The 15,661-nt window shown below is 43.9% G+C and overlaps 1 protein-coding gene across 3 annotated transcripts; it reads left to right on the top strand.

Moving 5' to 3' along the window:
• The first annotated feature begins 422 nt into the window (after positions 1–422).
• LOC109699631 (glutathione S-transferase theta-1) lies at positions 423–13,896 on the top strand. 3 transcript variants are annotated; one of them, XM_020184433.2, is made up of 5 exons: positions 454–653; positions 1,970–2,057; positions 3,602–3,752; positions 12,202–12,378; positions 12,584–13,755. In XM_020184433.2, the coding sequence occupies exons 1-5, from the start codon at positions 542–544 to the stop codon at positions 12,776–12,778; spliced, it is 723 nt and encodes a 240-aa protein (XP_020040022.2). In that variant the 5' UTR covers positions 454–541; the 3' UTR covers positions 12,779–13,755. The 3 variants fall into 3 exon arrangements, with proteins under 3 accessions (XP_073917022.1, XP_020040022.2, XP_073917023.1); XM_074060922.1 differs by lacking the exons at positions 454–653; positions 1,970–2,057 and adding an exon at positions 2,077–3,251 and having other exon boundaries at positions 3,663–3,752; positions 12,584–13,896; XM_074060921.1 differs by lacking the exons at positions 1,970–2,057; positions 3,602–3,752 and having other exon boundaries at positions 423–653; positions 12,584–13,891.
• The last annotated feature ends 1,765 nt before the right edge of the window (positions 13,897–15,661 follow it).

The following is a 15,661-nucleotide window of genomic DNA, read 5'->3' as shown; positions in this document are numbered from 1 at the left end:
TTTCTGAACACAACAGAAAATTCATGAGTTTGTAGAAATTAAACAACACACTCAAAAACAACCAGTGGATCAAAATACTGCACACAAGCCCGGAAGCTTTGCTCCTTGCTGGTACCAAGATCTCTGGAGTGTTGGTCTAAGACAATGGATCCTCCAAACCGATTTTCTGGTTTTATCATTACTCAGTGCCTCAGTTTCCCCATCTGTAAAATGGGGACGATTGGAAACTCTGACATACGCTATGACACAGATGCACCTTGAAGACATTATGCTAAGTCAAATAAGCGAGTCACTTTTGTGACTGGGCTGGAACTGGGGTCCCTTTCCATCTCCCTCATCCCCGCAGGGTTGACCACTCTGGCTCTGCTGGGGCAGAGAGCCCAGAGGCCTCAATTCCTGGGACTTGTCCTTGGCTAGCCAGCAATTGGAGGAAAGTGCCCACGCCCATGAGGGCGTGGCCGCGCCAGGCCTGGTCTGAGACCAGAGACCCGCCTGAGTTTTTGCTGTGTCCCTCAGGTTTCTGGTGCCCACCACCTCCACCATGGTCCTGGAGCTCTACCTGGACCTGCTGTCCCAGCCCTGCCGCGCCATCTACATCTTCGCCAAGAAAAACGGCATCCCCTTCCAGCTGCGCACCGTGGAGCTGCTCAAGGGTGGGTGGGGTGTCAGGTTTAGAGAACCGAGAATGCGGGGGGAGGGGCAGAGCAAGAAGCAAACGTAATTTAGAGGATCCGTGCCTGTTGGGGCCTTCCTTGGTCTGCTTTGGAGACCAGGTGAGAAAAGTGAGTCACTAGGGAGATCCAAGATTCGGGACTCCCCTAGATTGTGCTGTCCTATGGAATAGATAACAAGGACTCATCTGCTGCAGATTAAGAGGGGGAGGCGCCTGAAGAGAGAAGAGACCTGCAAACTGAAATGGGTGTGGCCTGGACTTGGGGGTGCGGGGGATCGTGAACCTCCAGAAAAGAGGAGGAGGAGGGAGGGGAGCCAGGAGATCAAGTGTACAGACTGACACAGTCAAGTCCCTCCTTCGTGGTCCCGTGTTGAAACTGGCAAGTAGCACGCAGAGGAAGCATTGCTTGGTGGACCTGCGTTTCCAGCCTAGACTCTGTTGAGTGGCTTTTGTCCCTTTCTTCTGCTTTTCCTGCTTTGCCTTACTTACCTTGTCCCCCGCCTCTCTTGTCTAGCTAGGGAAAGATTTGTCCCCAAAGCTATGCTAGGAACGGGAGCCCCTCCTCCACAGCGGGAGTTGCTGAACCCTGAGCAGGGAGGCTTGTTTGTTTCTCTGGCCTGGCGGCTGAGGCCCTCAAGGACACTGCTGGCAGGTCTGAGCCTCGCGGGGGTGGGGTGGTAGGAAGAGATGACAGCACAATTTAAGTGTTGCTCCGGGTGGGCAAGTGGGGCAACTCTACTTGGCTAAACTTTCTACCCAGCGCTCCTGCTGTACCTTTGCGCCTTTGTGCTGCCTGTCCCTCTGTTAAAACTTCACCTCGTCCTAGTCTTCTCTGGTGACAGCTGGCTTACCCCCACACAAGCGTTGCCCCTGCAGACTATGGGGCAAGAAAAAGGGCCCGGCCCGGGAGCAGGGATGCACATGGAGATGCATTTCACCAGGAAAAGAGAGAGGGTGCACCTGGTGAAGGAATTATCTGACAGAGGGTAATGGGAGGATAGCAAGAAGACTGGAGAAAAAACACTATTGTGTAGAGCTTGGAGGATCTTCCACCCGATTCAGGCTTAACAGTGAGCCACTGAGGGCTGTGGAGCAGAGAAGCAATGAGACAGATATTCTTTCTTTACTTTTTCTTTGTCTGTGTGCTGCTGGGGTTTTGAATTTAGGGCCATCTTATTTGGTTAAGATGGATTCTTTATAACTTTTTTCTTCATGACGTTTTTGTCTCAAGATCTCCCTCTCCTTAGTAGCTAGGATTATAGTTGTGTACCACCTCTCATGCTGGGCTGTCTGCAGGCCAGCACCTCAGCGATGCCTTTGCCCAGGTGAACCCTCTGAAGAAGGTACCTGCCATGAAGGATGGGGACTTCACCTTGACTGAGAGGTAACTGGACCACTGGGGCCGCTGCCACACCTTGCTGGAACCATCCTGTCCTGGCTATCTGTGTTATAGATAAGGAAACTAAAGTCCTCAGTGGACTTTGGCCCATATACCACAGAGCTGGTGCTGGAACTCAGACCCCTGCCTGCCTGCTCTTCTAGCTCATTAGGCAGGTTGGAGAACCAGGCACCTGCTTTACTTCTGCACCATGCCTCTGGTTGTTGATGAGAGTATCCATGGGGCAGGGTTCAAGACAAGGAAACAGGGTAAGGAAGAAAGGTAGCTTCATCCACCATGGGGCAGCCTTCTGGCCCAGCTTGTGTGGAGATGGCCTAAAGGCTTCCCTGGGTGAGTCTCCCCCTCAAGAGATCCTCCAGACATGTGAGTGTTTTACATCACAGCAGGTTGCAAGGAAGTTGAACCTTCCCTCTTCAGGGAAGGACAAGCCTTTTCCCAGTTCTGCCCCTTTTGTCACCTGGGTTGCCAGCTATCCCATAGCAAGGAAAACCTAGAGTTTATGCTTTAGAGCTCATCTCTGGAATCTCAAGATGGATGCACCCGGATGAAGTCCTCTGACATTCTGCCACTGCTGTTCTTCCTTCCTGGTGCCACCAGTGTCCTCAGTCTTTGTCTACCCAATGTTGACCTCCTACATGTACCAGCTGGAGGCAATCTCTGCACTTCTCTCAACCTTGGGTTTCCCTCAGAGGTGCCTTGAGCAATTAGCTGGGAGCAAAAAGAGCATCAGGGCAACGAAGTCACTAAACTGGATTGAGGATGCAGGACTTTTAAGCGAGAACATGATGCTGTGGCAGATCAGAGGTTTTCTGTCCTTTGTGCTAGAGCACCCAACCCTCAAGATACTCCAAATTCCTGAAAATTTCCTATGACCCAAATCCATACATCCTCTGTGTCCTTTAAGGTCCATCCTCTTCCCTACACTATGATAAACCCTCATAACCAAGGACAGAAGCAGAGGGCCAGGGAGCCTTGTTTGCCAGGAACCTGCAGCACCCTGAAGAAAAGTTTCCTGGATAAGGTTTTAAGGAGTCAAATCACATCTGTAGATTTATATAGGAGCTGATTTTTAGAAGAAAGAGTGACAAAAGAACAAAGGAATGATGAGAAAGTCTTTCTGAACCATGAGGCCATTGGAGGCTGGTCTGCATGCCAGAGGATGAGAGTGGATGCAAACTGGTGAGAAATGAGCTTCCTCAAGGCTCAGCTTGTGTGACACCTCTTCCAGGAAGCTCTCTCTTGTCCTGTGATCAGAAACTGTCTGAACACTTGACTGGACACTCTGCTGTGGGATTTTTACCTGGTAGTAGAATAAGCTGGAGTTTTAGCCCCAGAAAGACTCTCAGGTCTGTTAGTACGGGCTGTGTGACCTGGGACAAATCCCTTTCCTTTTTAAAGCCTGCTTCCCTTAGCTGGAAAATGAGGGCCATACTTTGGCAGATTATCAGGAAGATCAGGAATGTACTGGGTATAAAGTCCCTAGCACAGTGCCCTCTCCCATCCATTATGTCACACCTCCCACCCCACAGTGTGGCCATCCTGCTCTACCTGACACACAAGTGTAAGGTTCCTGACTTCTGGTACCCTCAGGACCTGCAAGCCCGTGCCTGTGTGGATGAGTACCTGGCATGGCAACACACAACCCTGAGGAGAAGCTGCCTCCAGGCCCTGTGGCATAAGGTGAGCCTGGAAGGATGGGAGGGACAGTGAGGACAAAATCCCAAAGGGGCTCAGGCAAAACCAATTTCTTCTTTTTGGTTTGGGTATTTTCTATTGCCTTTGGCTTCACTAATCCTTTTGTTGAGGCTGCTTGGCTGTCAAGTCTATGTAATACACCTTTTATTTGAGATATGCATTTTTCTTTTTTTTTTTAACCCCTCAATCATTCTTCCTTTATCTCTTCTCCCCCATTCCTGTAAAAGATATGTATTTTTCATTTCTAGAAATTTCACTTGCTTTTGTAGTTTTCATCTCTCTTCTGAAATTCACTCATTTTGTTCATCTTTTCTTTAAAAATTAACATATTTGTCATTTTTAATTAAAAGTTTTTGTCAGCTAATTTCAAGACCTGGGTCCTCTGTGGATCTGTTTCTATTGATTTTTTTTTTTGCCTCTTGACTATGGATTGCATTTTTCTGATTCTTTACATGTTTCATAAATTGTGTGCCAGATATTATAGATAAAAGAAGAGTAGAAGTGTATAAGAAATTGAAATATGTAATAAATACCCAGGAAGGGCTTGCACTTGCCTTGTTAGGCAGCTGGGCTGTGAGGCTCATCTCTTCCAGCTAATGAGGAGATGGGCTGGGTTGTGGGTTTAGTTTGTTTCAGTTCAGCCCTGGTTTCAAACAGATAATCCCCAACTTATAATGTTTCAATTTATGATTTTTCAATTTTATGATAATGTGAAAGCAATACATGTTCAGTAGAAACCATACTTTTTTGTTTTTTTTTTTTCCAGTACTGGGGTTTTAATTCAGGGCTTTGCCTTTGCTAGGCAGGCGCTCAACTACTTGAGCCACTCCGCCAGCCCTGTTTTCTGTTGGAGTTTCCGCTGGCTTCAAACTGTGATTCTCCTGATCTTTGCCTCCTGAGTAGCTAGGACTACAGGCATGAGCCACCAGCGCCCGGCAAGAAACCATACTTTGAATTTTCATCTTTCTGCTGGCTAGTGACATGATGTATGATACTCTCTCACCATATTAAGTAGTGGCAGTGAGCCACAATTCTAGCTGTACTGTATGCTAATCTGTGAAGTTCAGTAGGTTAGGTATATTGAATGCTTTTTTGACCTATGATGCTTTCTACTTAATGATGGCTTTGTCAGGATGTACCCCATGATAAGTCGAGGAGCATCCATATCTTGAAGGTAGGATTGGGTTACTCACTCATCCCAGCAGGGCTTTGGGAAAGAATGGTGATTACCCAGAGCAGGGAGAAGGGTAAGAACATCACTCCAAAGTGTCTCAGGCAACATCACATTCTGACCTTGTCTTTCACTGTTTCTTCAGTTGTACCTGGGTTCTTGTTAAACTCATCTAATAATTCTTATTTGAGATATGTATTTTTCATATCTAGATACTCCATTTGATACCAAGTGCCAACTATGAAATGTAAAACACATCCAGAGGATATCCTCAACAAATTTCTTGGGGACCCAGAAAAGAGTAGACAGTTAACTGACCCTGCTAGAAATGGGGAGTTTCTGTTTAATGGGTACAGAGTTTCAGTTTTACAAGATGAAAAGAGTTCCAGAGGTAGGTGATGGTGATAGTTGTACAACAATGTGAAAGTACTTCAACTGTGCACTTTGAAGTACACATGTGAAAGTTGCTAGAACCAAAATGGAGTCACTTATGTCAAACTCCAACAAAACAGTGTTGGGAGAGGCTGTGGAAAAAAAAGAGCCTTCATGCATATATGCCTATATCGGGATATAACCTAAAACATTCCTACGTGTAGACTGGTAACAGAACTTATGACAAGAACTTCCTCAAGATTGCAGTATTCCAGATAAATTGCTTGCACAAAGAAGGAAGGAAATGCCCTATGAGTTCTAACTCAAAGAAATGGAGATCAATATTACCATGTAGAATACTGTAGCCAATAGCTGGACCCAGTTACCCACAGGTACCATTTTTAGTGAATGGCTGTCTCTGCCACTGCACTATTGGTCAAATCCTCCAAATAAGTAGTTATGGGCTCCCCCTTAACCATTTTCATGTACCACACAGCCGTAGAAGCACTTTTGAAGTGTCTTCTTACTCATTTCTTTTAGCTATCTCACTTGTTATGAGATCCTTCTATCAACTGCTTCCATGGTATTTCTCTGTCTCTCTGTCTCTCTCTCTCTCTCTCTGTCTCTCTCTCTCTCTCTCTCTCTGTCTCTCTCTCTCTCTCTCTCTCTCTCTCTCTCTCTCTCTCTCCAGTCCTGGAGATAGAACCCATGGCTTCACACATGTTAGACAAGCACTCTACATTGGGCTACATCCCTAGACCTTGGTTTTTTGAGATAGGCTCTCACTGTATAGCCCAGGCTGGCCTTGAACTTGCTATCCTTCTAACTCTGCCGTCAGGCATGTGCCACCATGCCTGGTGTCTACATTGTTCTCTCTTGCTATAATTATCTTACTCCTGCTGTTTCCTTCTTCTTCTCTTGGACAACATACTGCTCTAGCTTTTTTTTTTTTTTTTTTTTGGTGGGACTGGCGTTTGAACTCAGGGCTTTGCACTTGCAAAGCAAGTGCTCTACTCTTTAAACCACACCTCCAGTCTACTTTGCTCTGGTTATTTTTGAAGATGGGTGTCTTTTGAACTATTTTCCCTGCCGGCCTTGAACTGTGATCCTTCCAATCTCAGCCTCCCAGGCGTGGATTATAGGTGTGAACCACTAGCACCAGGCTTCTGATCTTACTTTAATAGATGACATTTTTGACAGGAAACTCTTGTATATTTGGATGTTAGCTGTTTTTTTGGGGGGGGTGGGACGGGGTTTGAACTCAGAACTTCACACTTGCAAAGCAGGCACTCTACCAATTGACCTAAACCTCCTGGACTTCTCTGTAGAGTAAACTTTCCCATTACCCTTCAACTTCTATGCCTTATTTAACTGAGCCAAACTAGTAGCTTGTTGGGCTTCTGAATCATTCAATTGAACAAAACTTACAAAGTTCCTCCCAGGAGCAAAATATTTGTATTTGTAACAACAAATACAAATTTGTAAACAAAATAATTAGGATGAATTTTAAAAAAAGGATTATTAACTGGATGTGCTAACAAAATAGATCCATGGTTTAACTGAGTAACATATAGAGGCCTTACCTCCAAAAAACCATACATGGGCTGGAGGCATGGCTCAAGTGATAGAGCACCTGCCTAACAAGCATGAAGCCCTGAGTTCAAATTCCAGCACTGCCAAAAAGACAAAACAAAACAACCATACGTGCCTCACCTTGATAGAGCTCTACTTGTAGATGGAGATTGGGGTTCCAATTATTTAGACACATAGATAAATAATTAGTGGAAGCCTGTGTGATTTAGGATAAATAAGTGTATTTATTTATTTTTGTTTTGATTATAACGGTACTGGTGTTTGAACTCCAAGCCTCACACTTAATTAGGCAGGCAGGAAGGCACTTTACTACTTGATACACACCCCCAGTCCTTGTTTATATTTTTGAGACAAGATCTTGCTATGTTGCCCAGACTGGCCTTAAACTCATGATTGTCCTTCCTCAGCCTCACAAGTGCTGGGATTACAGGTAAGCACCACCATATGCAATTTGGATTATGATATTTGACCTCCTTATAGATCTGAAACTGATCACCGGTATAGTCACTGGGCTGGCCCCCTCTCTCTACATCAGAAAGTCAAATGTAAGCTACCTGGGGGTGTGGAACCCCAGATTTGCTTCTTTCATCAGAGTCCTTACAACAGAATATAGCATACATGTAATGAAGAAATGATAGGGAATCCATTCAACTCTTTAGGTAGTCTCATAAACTCTGCTGCAAAGACTTACCACTGCACAACAATATACATCTTCCCTCGCCAGGGTAGTCTTAGATAAGATTGCCCTTAATTATCTATTAATAAGGTAGTATCTGCACCAAACTGACACTACATGCTGAACCTGGATAACATTCTGGGGAAGATATATACTCAATTACATACGATAAGAGGTCTCTACAGACCTAGCTCCATATGAATCATTTGATTCACAATCTGAGCTCTCCATCTCTGTTTACAGTTTACAACCAAGTGCCTAGGCATGGCACTTAAGCCCCTGCATGGCTGGGTCCTGACCAGGACAGATGCTGTTTGGGTTTTGTCCTCCTGGCCAGTTCCCCAATACAGATGCACGACAGGTGATAACAGTACTTCGTGTGAACAAGGCATGTCCTCAGACGCTGGCTTGGCCAACTGATCAATTACTATAGCTGCAGCCAACACATGACATACCTGCTGACCCTGTGCTGTCTGACAAATCATTCTCCACCTATCAGACAACTATAGGGTATTTGTGAATTTCACTTTTGACAATCATCAGGGGAAGCTGACACTCAAGTCCTGAAATAAGAAACCAAGAACAGGGCCAGAACAGAGGAAGGTCAAATAAATGACACACAGAAGGCAAGGCTCAAATTAGGCCAGGTTTATTACCCAAACTTAAAATGAAGTGCGGTGATTAAGGTCCTGGTGTGTGGGATTGTCATAGCATTCAGGCAACTGTGGAAGAGGGATGGGCATAGAGTTCTGGCCTGGGAAGTTAAGGTGAAGCAGGACTAGAGCACTCCTGTTCTCTTTTTTATTCTTTTATTTTCATTTTTTTTTTGGTGGTACCAGGGTTTGGACTCAGGGCCTCACACTTGCTAGGTAGGCACTCTACCACTAACTAGAGTTACTCTGCCAATCCTATTTTCCTTTTTATAAAGTTCCATAACTTTTTGATAATTTTAGAGAAAAATCTGATTATTTTCTTTCCAGGTCTTTGGAGTGGGCACAATGGTCTTTTGTAACTGTTGGTATCTTAATCAGATGTGGGACTGTTCATTTTTTAAAGTCTCTGCCTTATTCTGTCTCAAGGGTTTTGTTATATAAAAAGAAACATTAGAGAACAAAAGTCAAAAGACCTCTTTGTTGTCCTTACTTCTTCCTCATGGGCCACTTCCTCAATCTGGTGCAAGTCATTACAGTTTCTGACTCTGTACATTACTCATGTGTAACTGTAAGCAAAATAAGGTTTTATACTGAGTGCTTAAATTTTTACCATTCTGCAACTTGACTTTTTTCTCTTAGCATTGTTTTAGATTTCCCCATGTTTCTGTGGGTAGACCTAATTACTCATTTTAAATTCCCCTATGATCTTCCACAATACGAATAAACCAGAATTTATTTATTGTCTTATTACTATATGGGCATGGGAATATACTCATTCTAAGAAATATGTCAGTAGGTAATTTCATTGTGGGAATATCCTAGAGTGTGCTTATATAAACCTAGTGGGCTGTGCCAATCACTTGATATGGTCTCTTGATGCAAAATCAAGAGATATGAGATGCATGAGACTGCTACCAGTGAAACAGAACATACTGCTTTACAGTAAACTTTCTTAGTAAGTAGGAAGACACTCTAAAATGACAACAGTTAGTATTCAAACTAGCGACACAGTCATTTATTATCATATTGAGTATTATGTACTGTACTATACTTTTTTTGCCACTGGGCATGCAGTGGGTTTGTTTATACCAGTAGCAACATAAGCAAGTGAAAAATGTGTTGTGCTATGATGTCACTAGGTTGTAAGAACTTTTTGGCTCTCTTATAATCTTTTTTTTTTTTTTCATTTTTCTTTTATTATTCATATGTGCATACAAGGCTTGGTTCATTTCTCCCCCCTGCCCCCACCCCCTCCCTTACCACCCACTCCGCCCCTTCCCTCTCCCCCCCCTCAATACCCAGCAGAAACTATTTTGCCCTTATTTCTAATTTTGTTGTAGAGAGAGTATAAGCAATAATAGGAAGGAACAAGGGTTTTTGCTAGTTGAGATAAGGATAGCTATACAGGGAGTTGACTCACATTGATTTCCTGTGCATGGGTGTTACCGTCTAGGTTAATTCTTTTTGATCTAACCTTTTCTCTAATACCTGTTCCCCTTTTCCTATTGGCCTCAGTTGCTTTAAGGTATCTGCTTTAGTTTCTCTGCGTTAAGGGCAACAAATGCTAGCTAGTTTTGTAGGTGTCTTACCTATCCTCACCCCTCCCTTGTGTGCTCTCGCTTTTATCATGTGCTCATAGTCCAATCCCCTTGTTGTGTTTGCCCTTGATCTAATGTCCACATATGAGGAAGAACATACGATTTTTGGTTTTTTGAGCCAGGCTAACCTCACTCAGAATGATGTTCTCCAATTCCATCCATTTACCAGCGAATGATAACATTTCGTTCTTCTTCATGGCTGCATAAAATTCCATTGTGTATAGATACCACATTTTCTTAATCCATTCGTCAGTGGTGGGGCATCTTGGCTGTTTCCATAACTTGGCTAATGTGAATAGTGCTGCAATAAACATGGATGTGCAGGTGCCTCTGGAGTAACATCTCTTATAATCTTATGGGAACAGAGTGTATATATATTCTGTCACTGACAGAATGTTATATAATAAAAATGTTGTATGGCAAATGACTATATTTTAAATTTGAAGAGGGACAAAACCTCTTCAAATTTTTATAACCCAGTGGATTTTGGACCCTCCAAGTCAAAACCAAAGAGAAATGTAGACAGTCTTTTGCAGGGGTGAGGCAGACAAGTAAGTGAGGGATTTGAAGACAGTTTCACAGTGGCCCCTTGTTGGAGCAGCTTCTCCCAAGCATCAGCCTTGGATACTGAGCAGGAATACCAGTAGAAATACTGGCTCCATGTGGCTAGCACTCCTTAAGTTAAAAAAAAAAAAAAGCTGGAAATCTATACTTAAATATGAAATGCCCAAATTGATAAAATATCAGAAATTAATCCATATTTTAAAACTCTGTCATCAGATGAATATCAGTAGCACATTACTGGCTTTAGGCCATCTGTGTGCTGTTTCTAATCCCATCTACTTCGCTGGGAGGAGACTGAAGCCCAGAATCAGGGGTCCAGTGCAATCCTAGTTCTGTTTACTCTTTCCTCTACTCCAGGCTCCCAAGCAAGACACCTGCCTGAACATTCACCCCTCCTTTGATACCCACCCACTGTGTCTGCCAAGCCTGAGAGAGTTGATGGCCTCCCCATCCACTACCCTCCTCTTGGTCCAGTGGCTCTTCTTGTTAGTCCCTGGAAACTCTCTGGGTCAGGAGGCATTCGTCCTATGCTTGGCTTAGCTTTTTTCTTGACTGTGGTATTCTGGCAATTAACTGTCCCTCTCTAGGCCTCATTTTTCCTTTTACAAGATGAGACATATACTATTATTATTCCTATATTATAGATGAAGAAATTGAGACTCAGAGAGTTTGAATATTTTGTTCAAGGTTACACAGCTGATAGGGGAGAGTATCAGCCTTAAAAGCCCATTTTCCTAACTACTTATAGTGTAAGAGATTCTGACTTTTTTCTTCAGGGGAAAGAGGCTATAAAATAGATACAGTCATGCACCACAACAATGTTTCAGTCAACAATGGACCACATATATGGTGATGGAATAATAGAGCTAAAAATTTCCTGTCACTTGTAACATTGTAGCCATCATAATATTCATAGCACAATGGATTCATCATGTTTGCTGCTGCAAACAAATTTACCTTGTTGATGATAGTCAAACGTAGAGCACGTGTAATTATGTATATGATAATATGGTAATTATGTATATGATATTATGTATTGATATGATAATAAACAACTATGTTTTTGGTTTACTATACTATAGTAGTTACTACACTGTAGTATGCTTTTACTTTTAGACTGGACTCTCACATATAAAAAAGTTTACTGTAAGCTGGTCTCTGGTGCCTCATGCCTGTAATCCTAGCTACTCAGGAGGCAGAGATCAGGAGGATTGCGGTTTGAAGCCAGCCCGGAGAAATAGTTCAAGAGACCCCATCTCAAAAAAAAAGAAAAAGACCACAAAACAGGGCTGATGGCTCAACGTGTAGGCCCTGAGTTCAACCCCAGTACTGCAAAAAAAAAAAAAAAAGTTTGTCATATTATCCCAGCAGCAGCTTCATATGTGTCAGGTTTACCATGTCTTCCCAATTGTATTGAGAGGTTACTTTGAGTGATTGTCCTAAGTACCATCTCTGTCTTGTTTGTGCAAAGATGAAATTATCTTATTCCTGTCATTAAGTGACACATGAGTATAGCTCCTAAATTAATTTCATCTCCCCAAGATGTTAGGCCTATTTTTCAAGTCCCCATTTGAGTCCTTCTCAAAGAGGTTTGAGTCATTCTCTGATTCTCTAGCCAATCAGAGATCATGGAAGCAAGAATAGTTCTGGAAAAAGCTGTTCTTGTCAATTCCCCTGCAGGCCCAGCCAGGCCATGGAAGAAAGGTGCATAGAACCAAAAGGCAACTACAAGGTTAGGGGACTTGCCTTCCTGCCCCAAAGGGCTGAGCTGACTCCTAATTCTCTATTTTGCCTATCTACCTACCAGGTAATGTTCCCTGTTTTCCTGAGGGAGCAAGTATCTCCTAAGTTACTGGCAACCATGCTTGCAGAGTTGGATGAGCTCTTACAGTTGTTTGAGGACAAATTCCTCCAGAACAAGGCTTTCCTTGTCGGGTCCCACATTTCCCTAGCTGATCTGGTGGCCATCACGGAACTTATGCATGTGAGTACTGTGGACAAGGAGGACACACTAGATAGAGGGTGCCCCAGCCAAGTACTAAAGTCCTGTTTTTGCTGCCCTCACCAAACTGCAGGTCTGTGCTTATGTATGGAAAACCCTCTGGATCTCTGGGGTTCCCAAACCAGGCAGATGAGGCCTGTCCTTGTCTTTACTCATCTGCCCCTATTCTGTCTCCTTCTTGCTACAGCCCGTGGGTGCTGGCTGCCAAGTTTTCGAAGGCCGTCCCAAGCTGGCTGCATGGCGCCAGAGAGTGGAGGCAGCAGTGGGGGAGGACCTCTTCTGGGAGGCCCATGAGGTCATCATGAAGGCCAAGGACTTTCCCCCTGCTGACCCCACCATAAAGCAGAAGATAATGCCTGGAATGCTGGCCATGATCCGGTGAGATCAGAAGCCTCATCTCTGTGTGTGTGTTTACAAAATACCTTCATTTTCAATGTCCCATGAGGCCCAGAGAACAGGAGTGCTGTAGTCCCACTTCCCAGGCCAGAACTCTATCCCCATCCTCTATTCCACAGTTGTCTGAATGCTATGATAACCACAAATGGGTGGTAATTAGCATTCCTAATACCCACATACAGTGGTAATCACTAACACCCTTAATTTCTTCCACAAATCACAACTGGGCAGAGAGTTTACATATGTATTAACAGTATCATCTTAATGTCTAAAAAGTCCCAGAAAATAAAATAATGCTCTCAATTATTTACAGAAGATTTTTAAACTTAACTATCTTGTATTCCACCCCAATGAAAAGTCACTAGATAAACCAAGGCTATCAAAGTCAATGGTATTTCCCAAATACAGAAAGGGCATTGGTTTTGAGGTGCAGATACGCACCCCCAATCTTACTACGCCTGAGGTGAGCCAATAACATCTGCTCTCCTACCCAGGCTGTCCTGATGCCTCCAGCAGGGCTACCCCACACAACTATACACTTAGGTACTTAGGTATCTCTCTCGTGTTTGTCAATTATCTCTCCCAAGAAGGTAAGTTCTTCAGGACAGCTATGAAGATAAGCATAAGTTCATGGGAGATAGACACCAAGATAAATACCCACTAACCCCCAATAGGTGAACTCCAGGAACCAAGGAATACCAGAGGGCAAGAAGAGTTGGCTCAGTTGAGAGATTGGGGGAGAGGGCAGCTAGAGATCAGAAAGTGATAGAGGTATCACCTGGGAATTAGAAAGTGAAGGAGGCACAATGGCAAGATAGGAGGAGAGGTGGGACAATGGCAAGACTTACTAGTGCACAGTGGGAGCCAGTTTGAGGAGAGAGGACAGTGCACAACAGGGCCAGGCCTGGGATGTGCTAGGGACCTGAGGCAGCTAAAATAAAAGAAGCCTAGGAGGAAAAAGTAAGAGGTAAGAAGGGAGAAACAGGATAACGGGGTGCAAAGGACCACTTTGGTGATGCAGCTAGGTATAAGCTTTCTCTTGGAGGCAAGGCAAGAGTGGTACAAGATGAGAGGCATATTTGGGACTCTGATCTTGGACAGTACTGGGTACAAAACTTTGTCAAGAAAGGACAGGGCTGTGGAGTGGCTCAAGTGGTAGAGTACCTGCCTAGCAAGTGTGAGGCCCTGAGTTCAAACCCAGCACCACCAAAAAAAAAAAAAAAAAAAAAAGGTTGCCAAGAAGAAGAAAGGAGGCAAGTTGGGCACCAGGCTGTCACAAGCTTCCAGAGAAAAGCCAGAGAACATTGAGAGCTGGCAGATCAGTGGGAAAGGAGGGCAGCAACTGTGCTAAACCTCAGTCTGAGGAGGCATCACTAAGAGATTAAGCACAATTAAGACATAAACAGGAAGATCAAGGTAAACTCACTAGATGAGGGACTGTAGCAGGAGATGAAGCCCTAGAGTTCAGGGGCTATATTTGCAGGGAGATCAGGACCTAAGAGGAGAATGAGGCGTGCTCCTGATGTTCACCAGCCAGACAATGCAAGGGTGCAGGCACTGCATAGGACAAGGCAAAACTTACCATTTGAGGAACATTCGGAGTGAGTCCTTCCGGAGACAAGGCTGCTCCTCAAAGATCTTCTCCTTGAGAACCAGACCTTTGCTGTATAGGCAATCTTTCTCCAATGCTTTGCAGATGAAGTACAAACATGCTGGCAGGGAAAGAAACAGTTTAGGACTCGAGACTGTACTTGGAAACTCTATCCTTGCCAGTTAACACAAGAAAAATGTCCCTGCTCTGGAATCAAAGAAATGCACAGTAATAATAAGATAATACTTTAACCAATTCAATGAGGAAAGAGTTCTGCAATCTTAATATCCAGATTAGATGGGGCACTGCAAAGTGAGCAGACCCAAACATTGCTAGCATAGGACAGACTTTACAACCTTTCTGAAGGAACTTGATCCAGCAATTCTATTTCTAGGAATTGCTGCAAAAAACCTACACGGCTCACAGTGATTAGCTAATTGGAAAATAGCCTTCAAAAAACTGCTGATTATTCTTTCTCAAATGGAGGCCTGGTTAAGTGAAGCTTGGCTACAATCCACACTCTGGTTGGATAAGCCAGACTCTGTCCAAGCAGCCACTGCACAGATGGCCAAAGACTGTGCTTACTGACCAGGGAGAAGGCCACAATACAACACTGGGTAGAGGGAGAAGACCAAGCAGGTTAGTATGATTCCATTTGTGATACATAAAACTGGTTTTGTTTTATTTTTGCTTACGTATATTTTCCATTTTTTTCTTTTTCAAAAACTGTTCCTAAAGCTATTGCCTACAATCTTAAGACATGTACATCATTCATGTTAATGTAATACAGAACCTTCTCAAATCATTGACCTGGAAAACTTGTGCCAACTCTGGCTCTTCCAGGAGTAGAGATAGTAAGAGGTAAACTAATACATGGAGAAATATAGAAAGGCTGGTCTCAGGAAGCACAGCTAGGGTGTGAATTACTTGCATTGGGGGAGGGGATAGTACTGGGATTTGAACTTAAGTGTCCTACCACCTGAGTCATGCCTCCAGCCTGTGATGTGAGCTATGAAAGCCTTTAGTACTTATGAGGACAGTATGTGGCAAACAAGAGCACTACACATACCAGGCAACTCTGTGTTGCAAGATCTCTCCAGTGAACACACAGGAAAACAGCATGGTGCAGAGGAGCACCAACTCTACTCTGCCTGGACATACCATGGTGCTATGCTATACCAGCTCAATTTGAATGTGGGTAGACTGCAAGTCACACCTATCAAAAATAACAGCTGGGCACTTGTGGCTCATACCTGCAATCCTAGCTTCTTGGGAAAC

This window comes from Castor canadensis, chromosome 18, assembly GCF_047511655.1.
Source record: "Castor canadensis chromosome 18, mCasCan1.hap1v2, whole genome shotgun sequence".
Classification (NCBI taxonomy): domain Eukaryota; kingdom Metazoa; phylum Chordata; class Mammalia; order Rodentia; family Castoridae; genus Castor; species Castor canadensis.
The sequence above is the reverse complement of the archived record's forward strand: the minus strand, read 5'-3'. Positions and strand labels throughout refer to the sequence as shown.

Bases quoted from the DNA above. Each gene is read 5' to 3' on its own strand.
- LOC109699631 (XM_020184433.2), top strand. From the start codon at position 542: ATGGTCCTGGAGCTCTACCTGGACCTGCTGTCCCAGCCCTGCCGCGCC. The intron at 3,753-12,201 runs GTGAGCCTGGAA...TCTACCTACCAG, and splicing joins TCCAGGCCCTGTGGCATAAG to GTAATGTTCCCTGTTTTCCT. The intron at 12,379-12,583 runs GTGAGTACTGTG...TTCTTGCTACAG, and splicing joins CCATCACGGAACTTATGCAT to CCCGTGGGTGCTGGCTGCCA.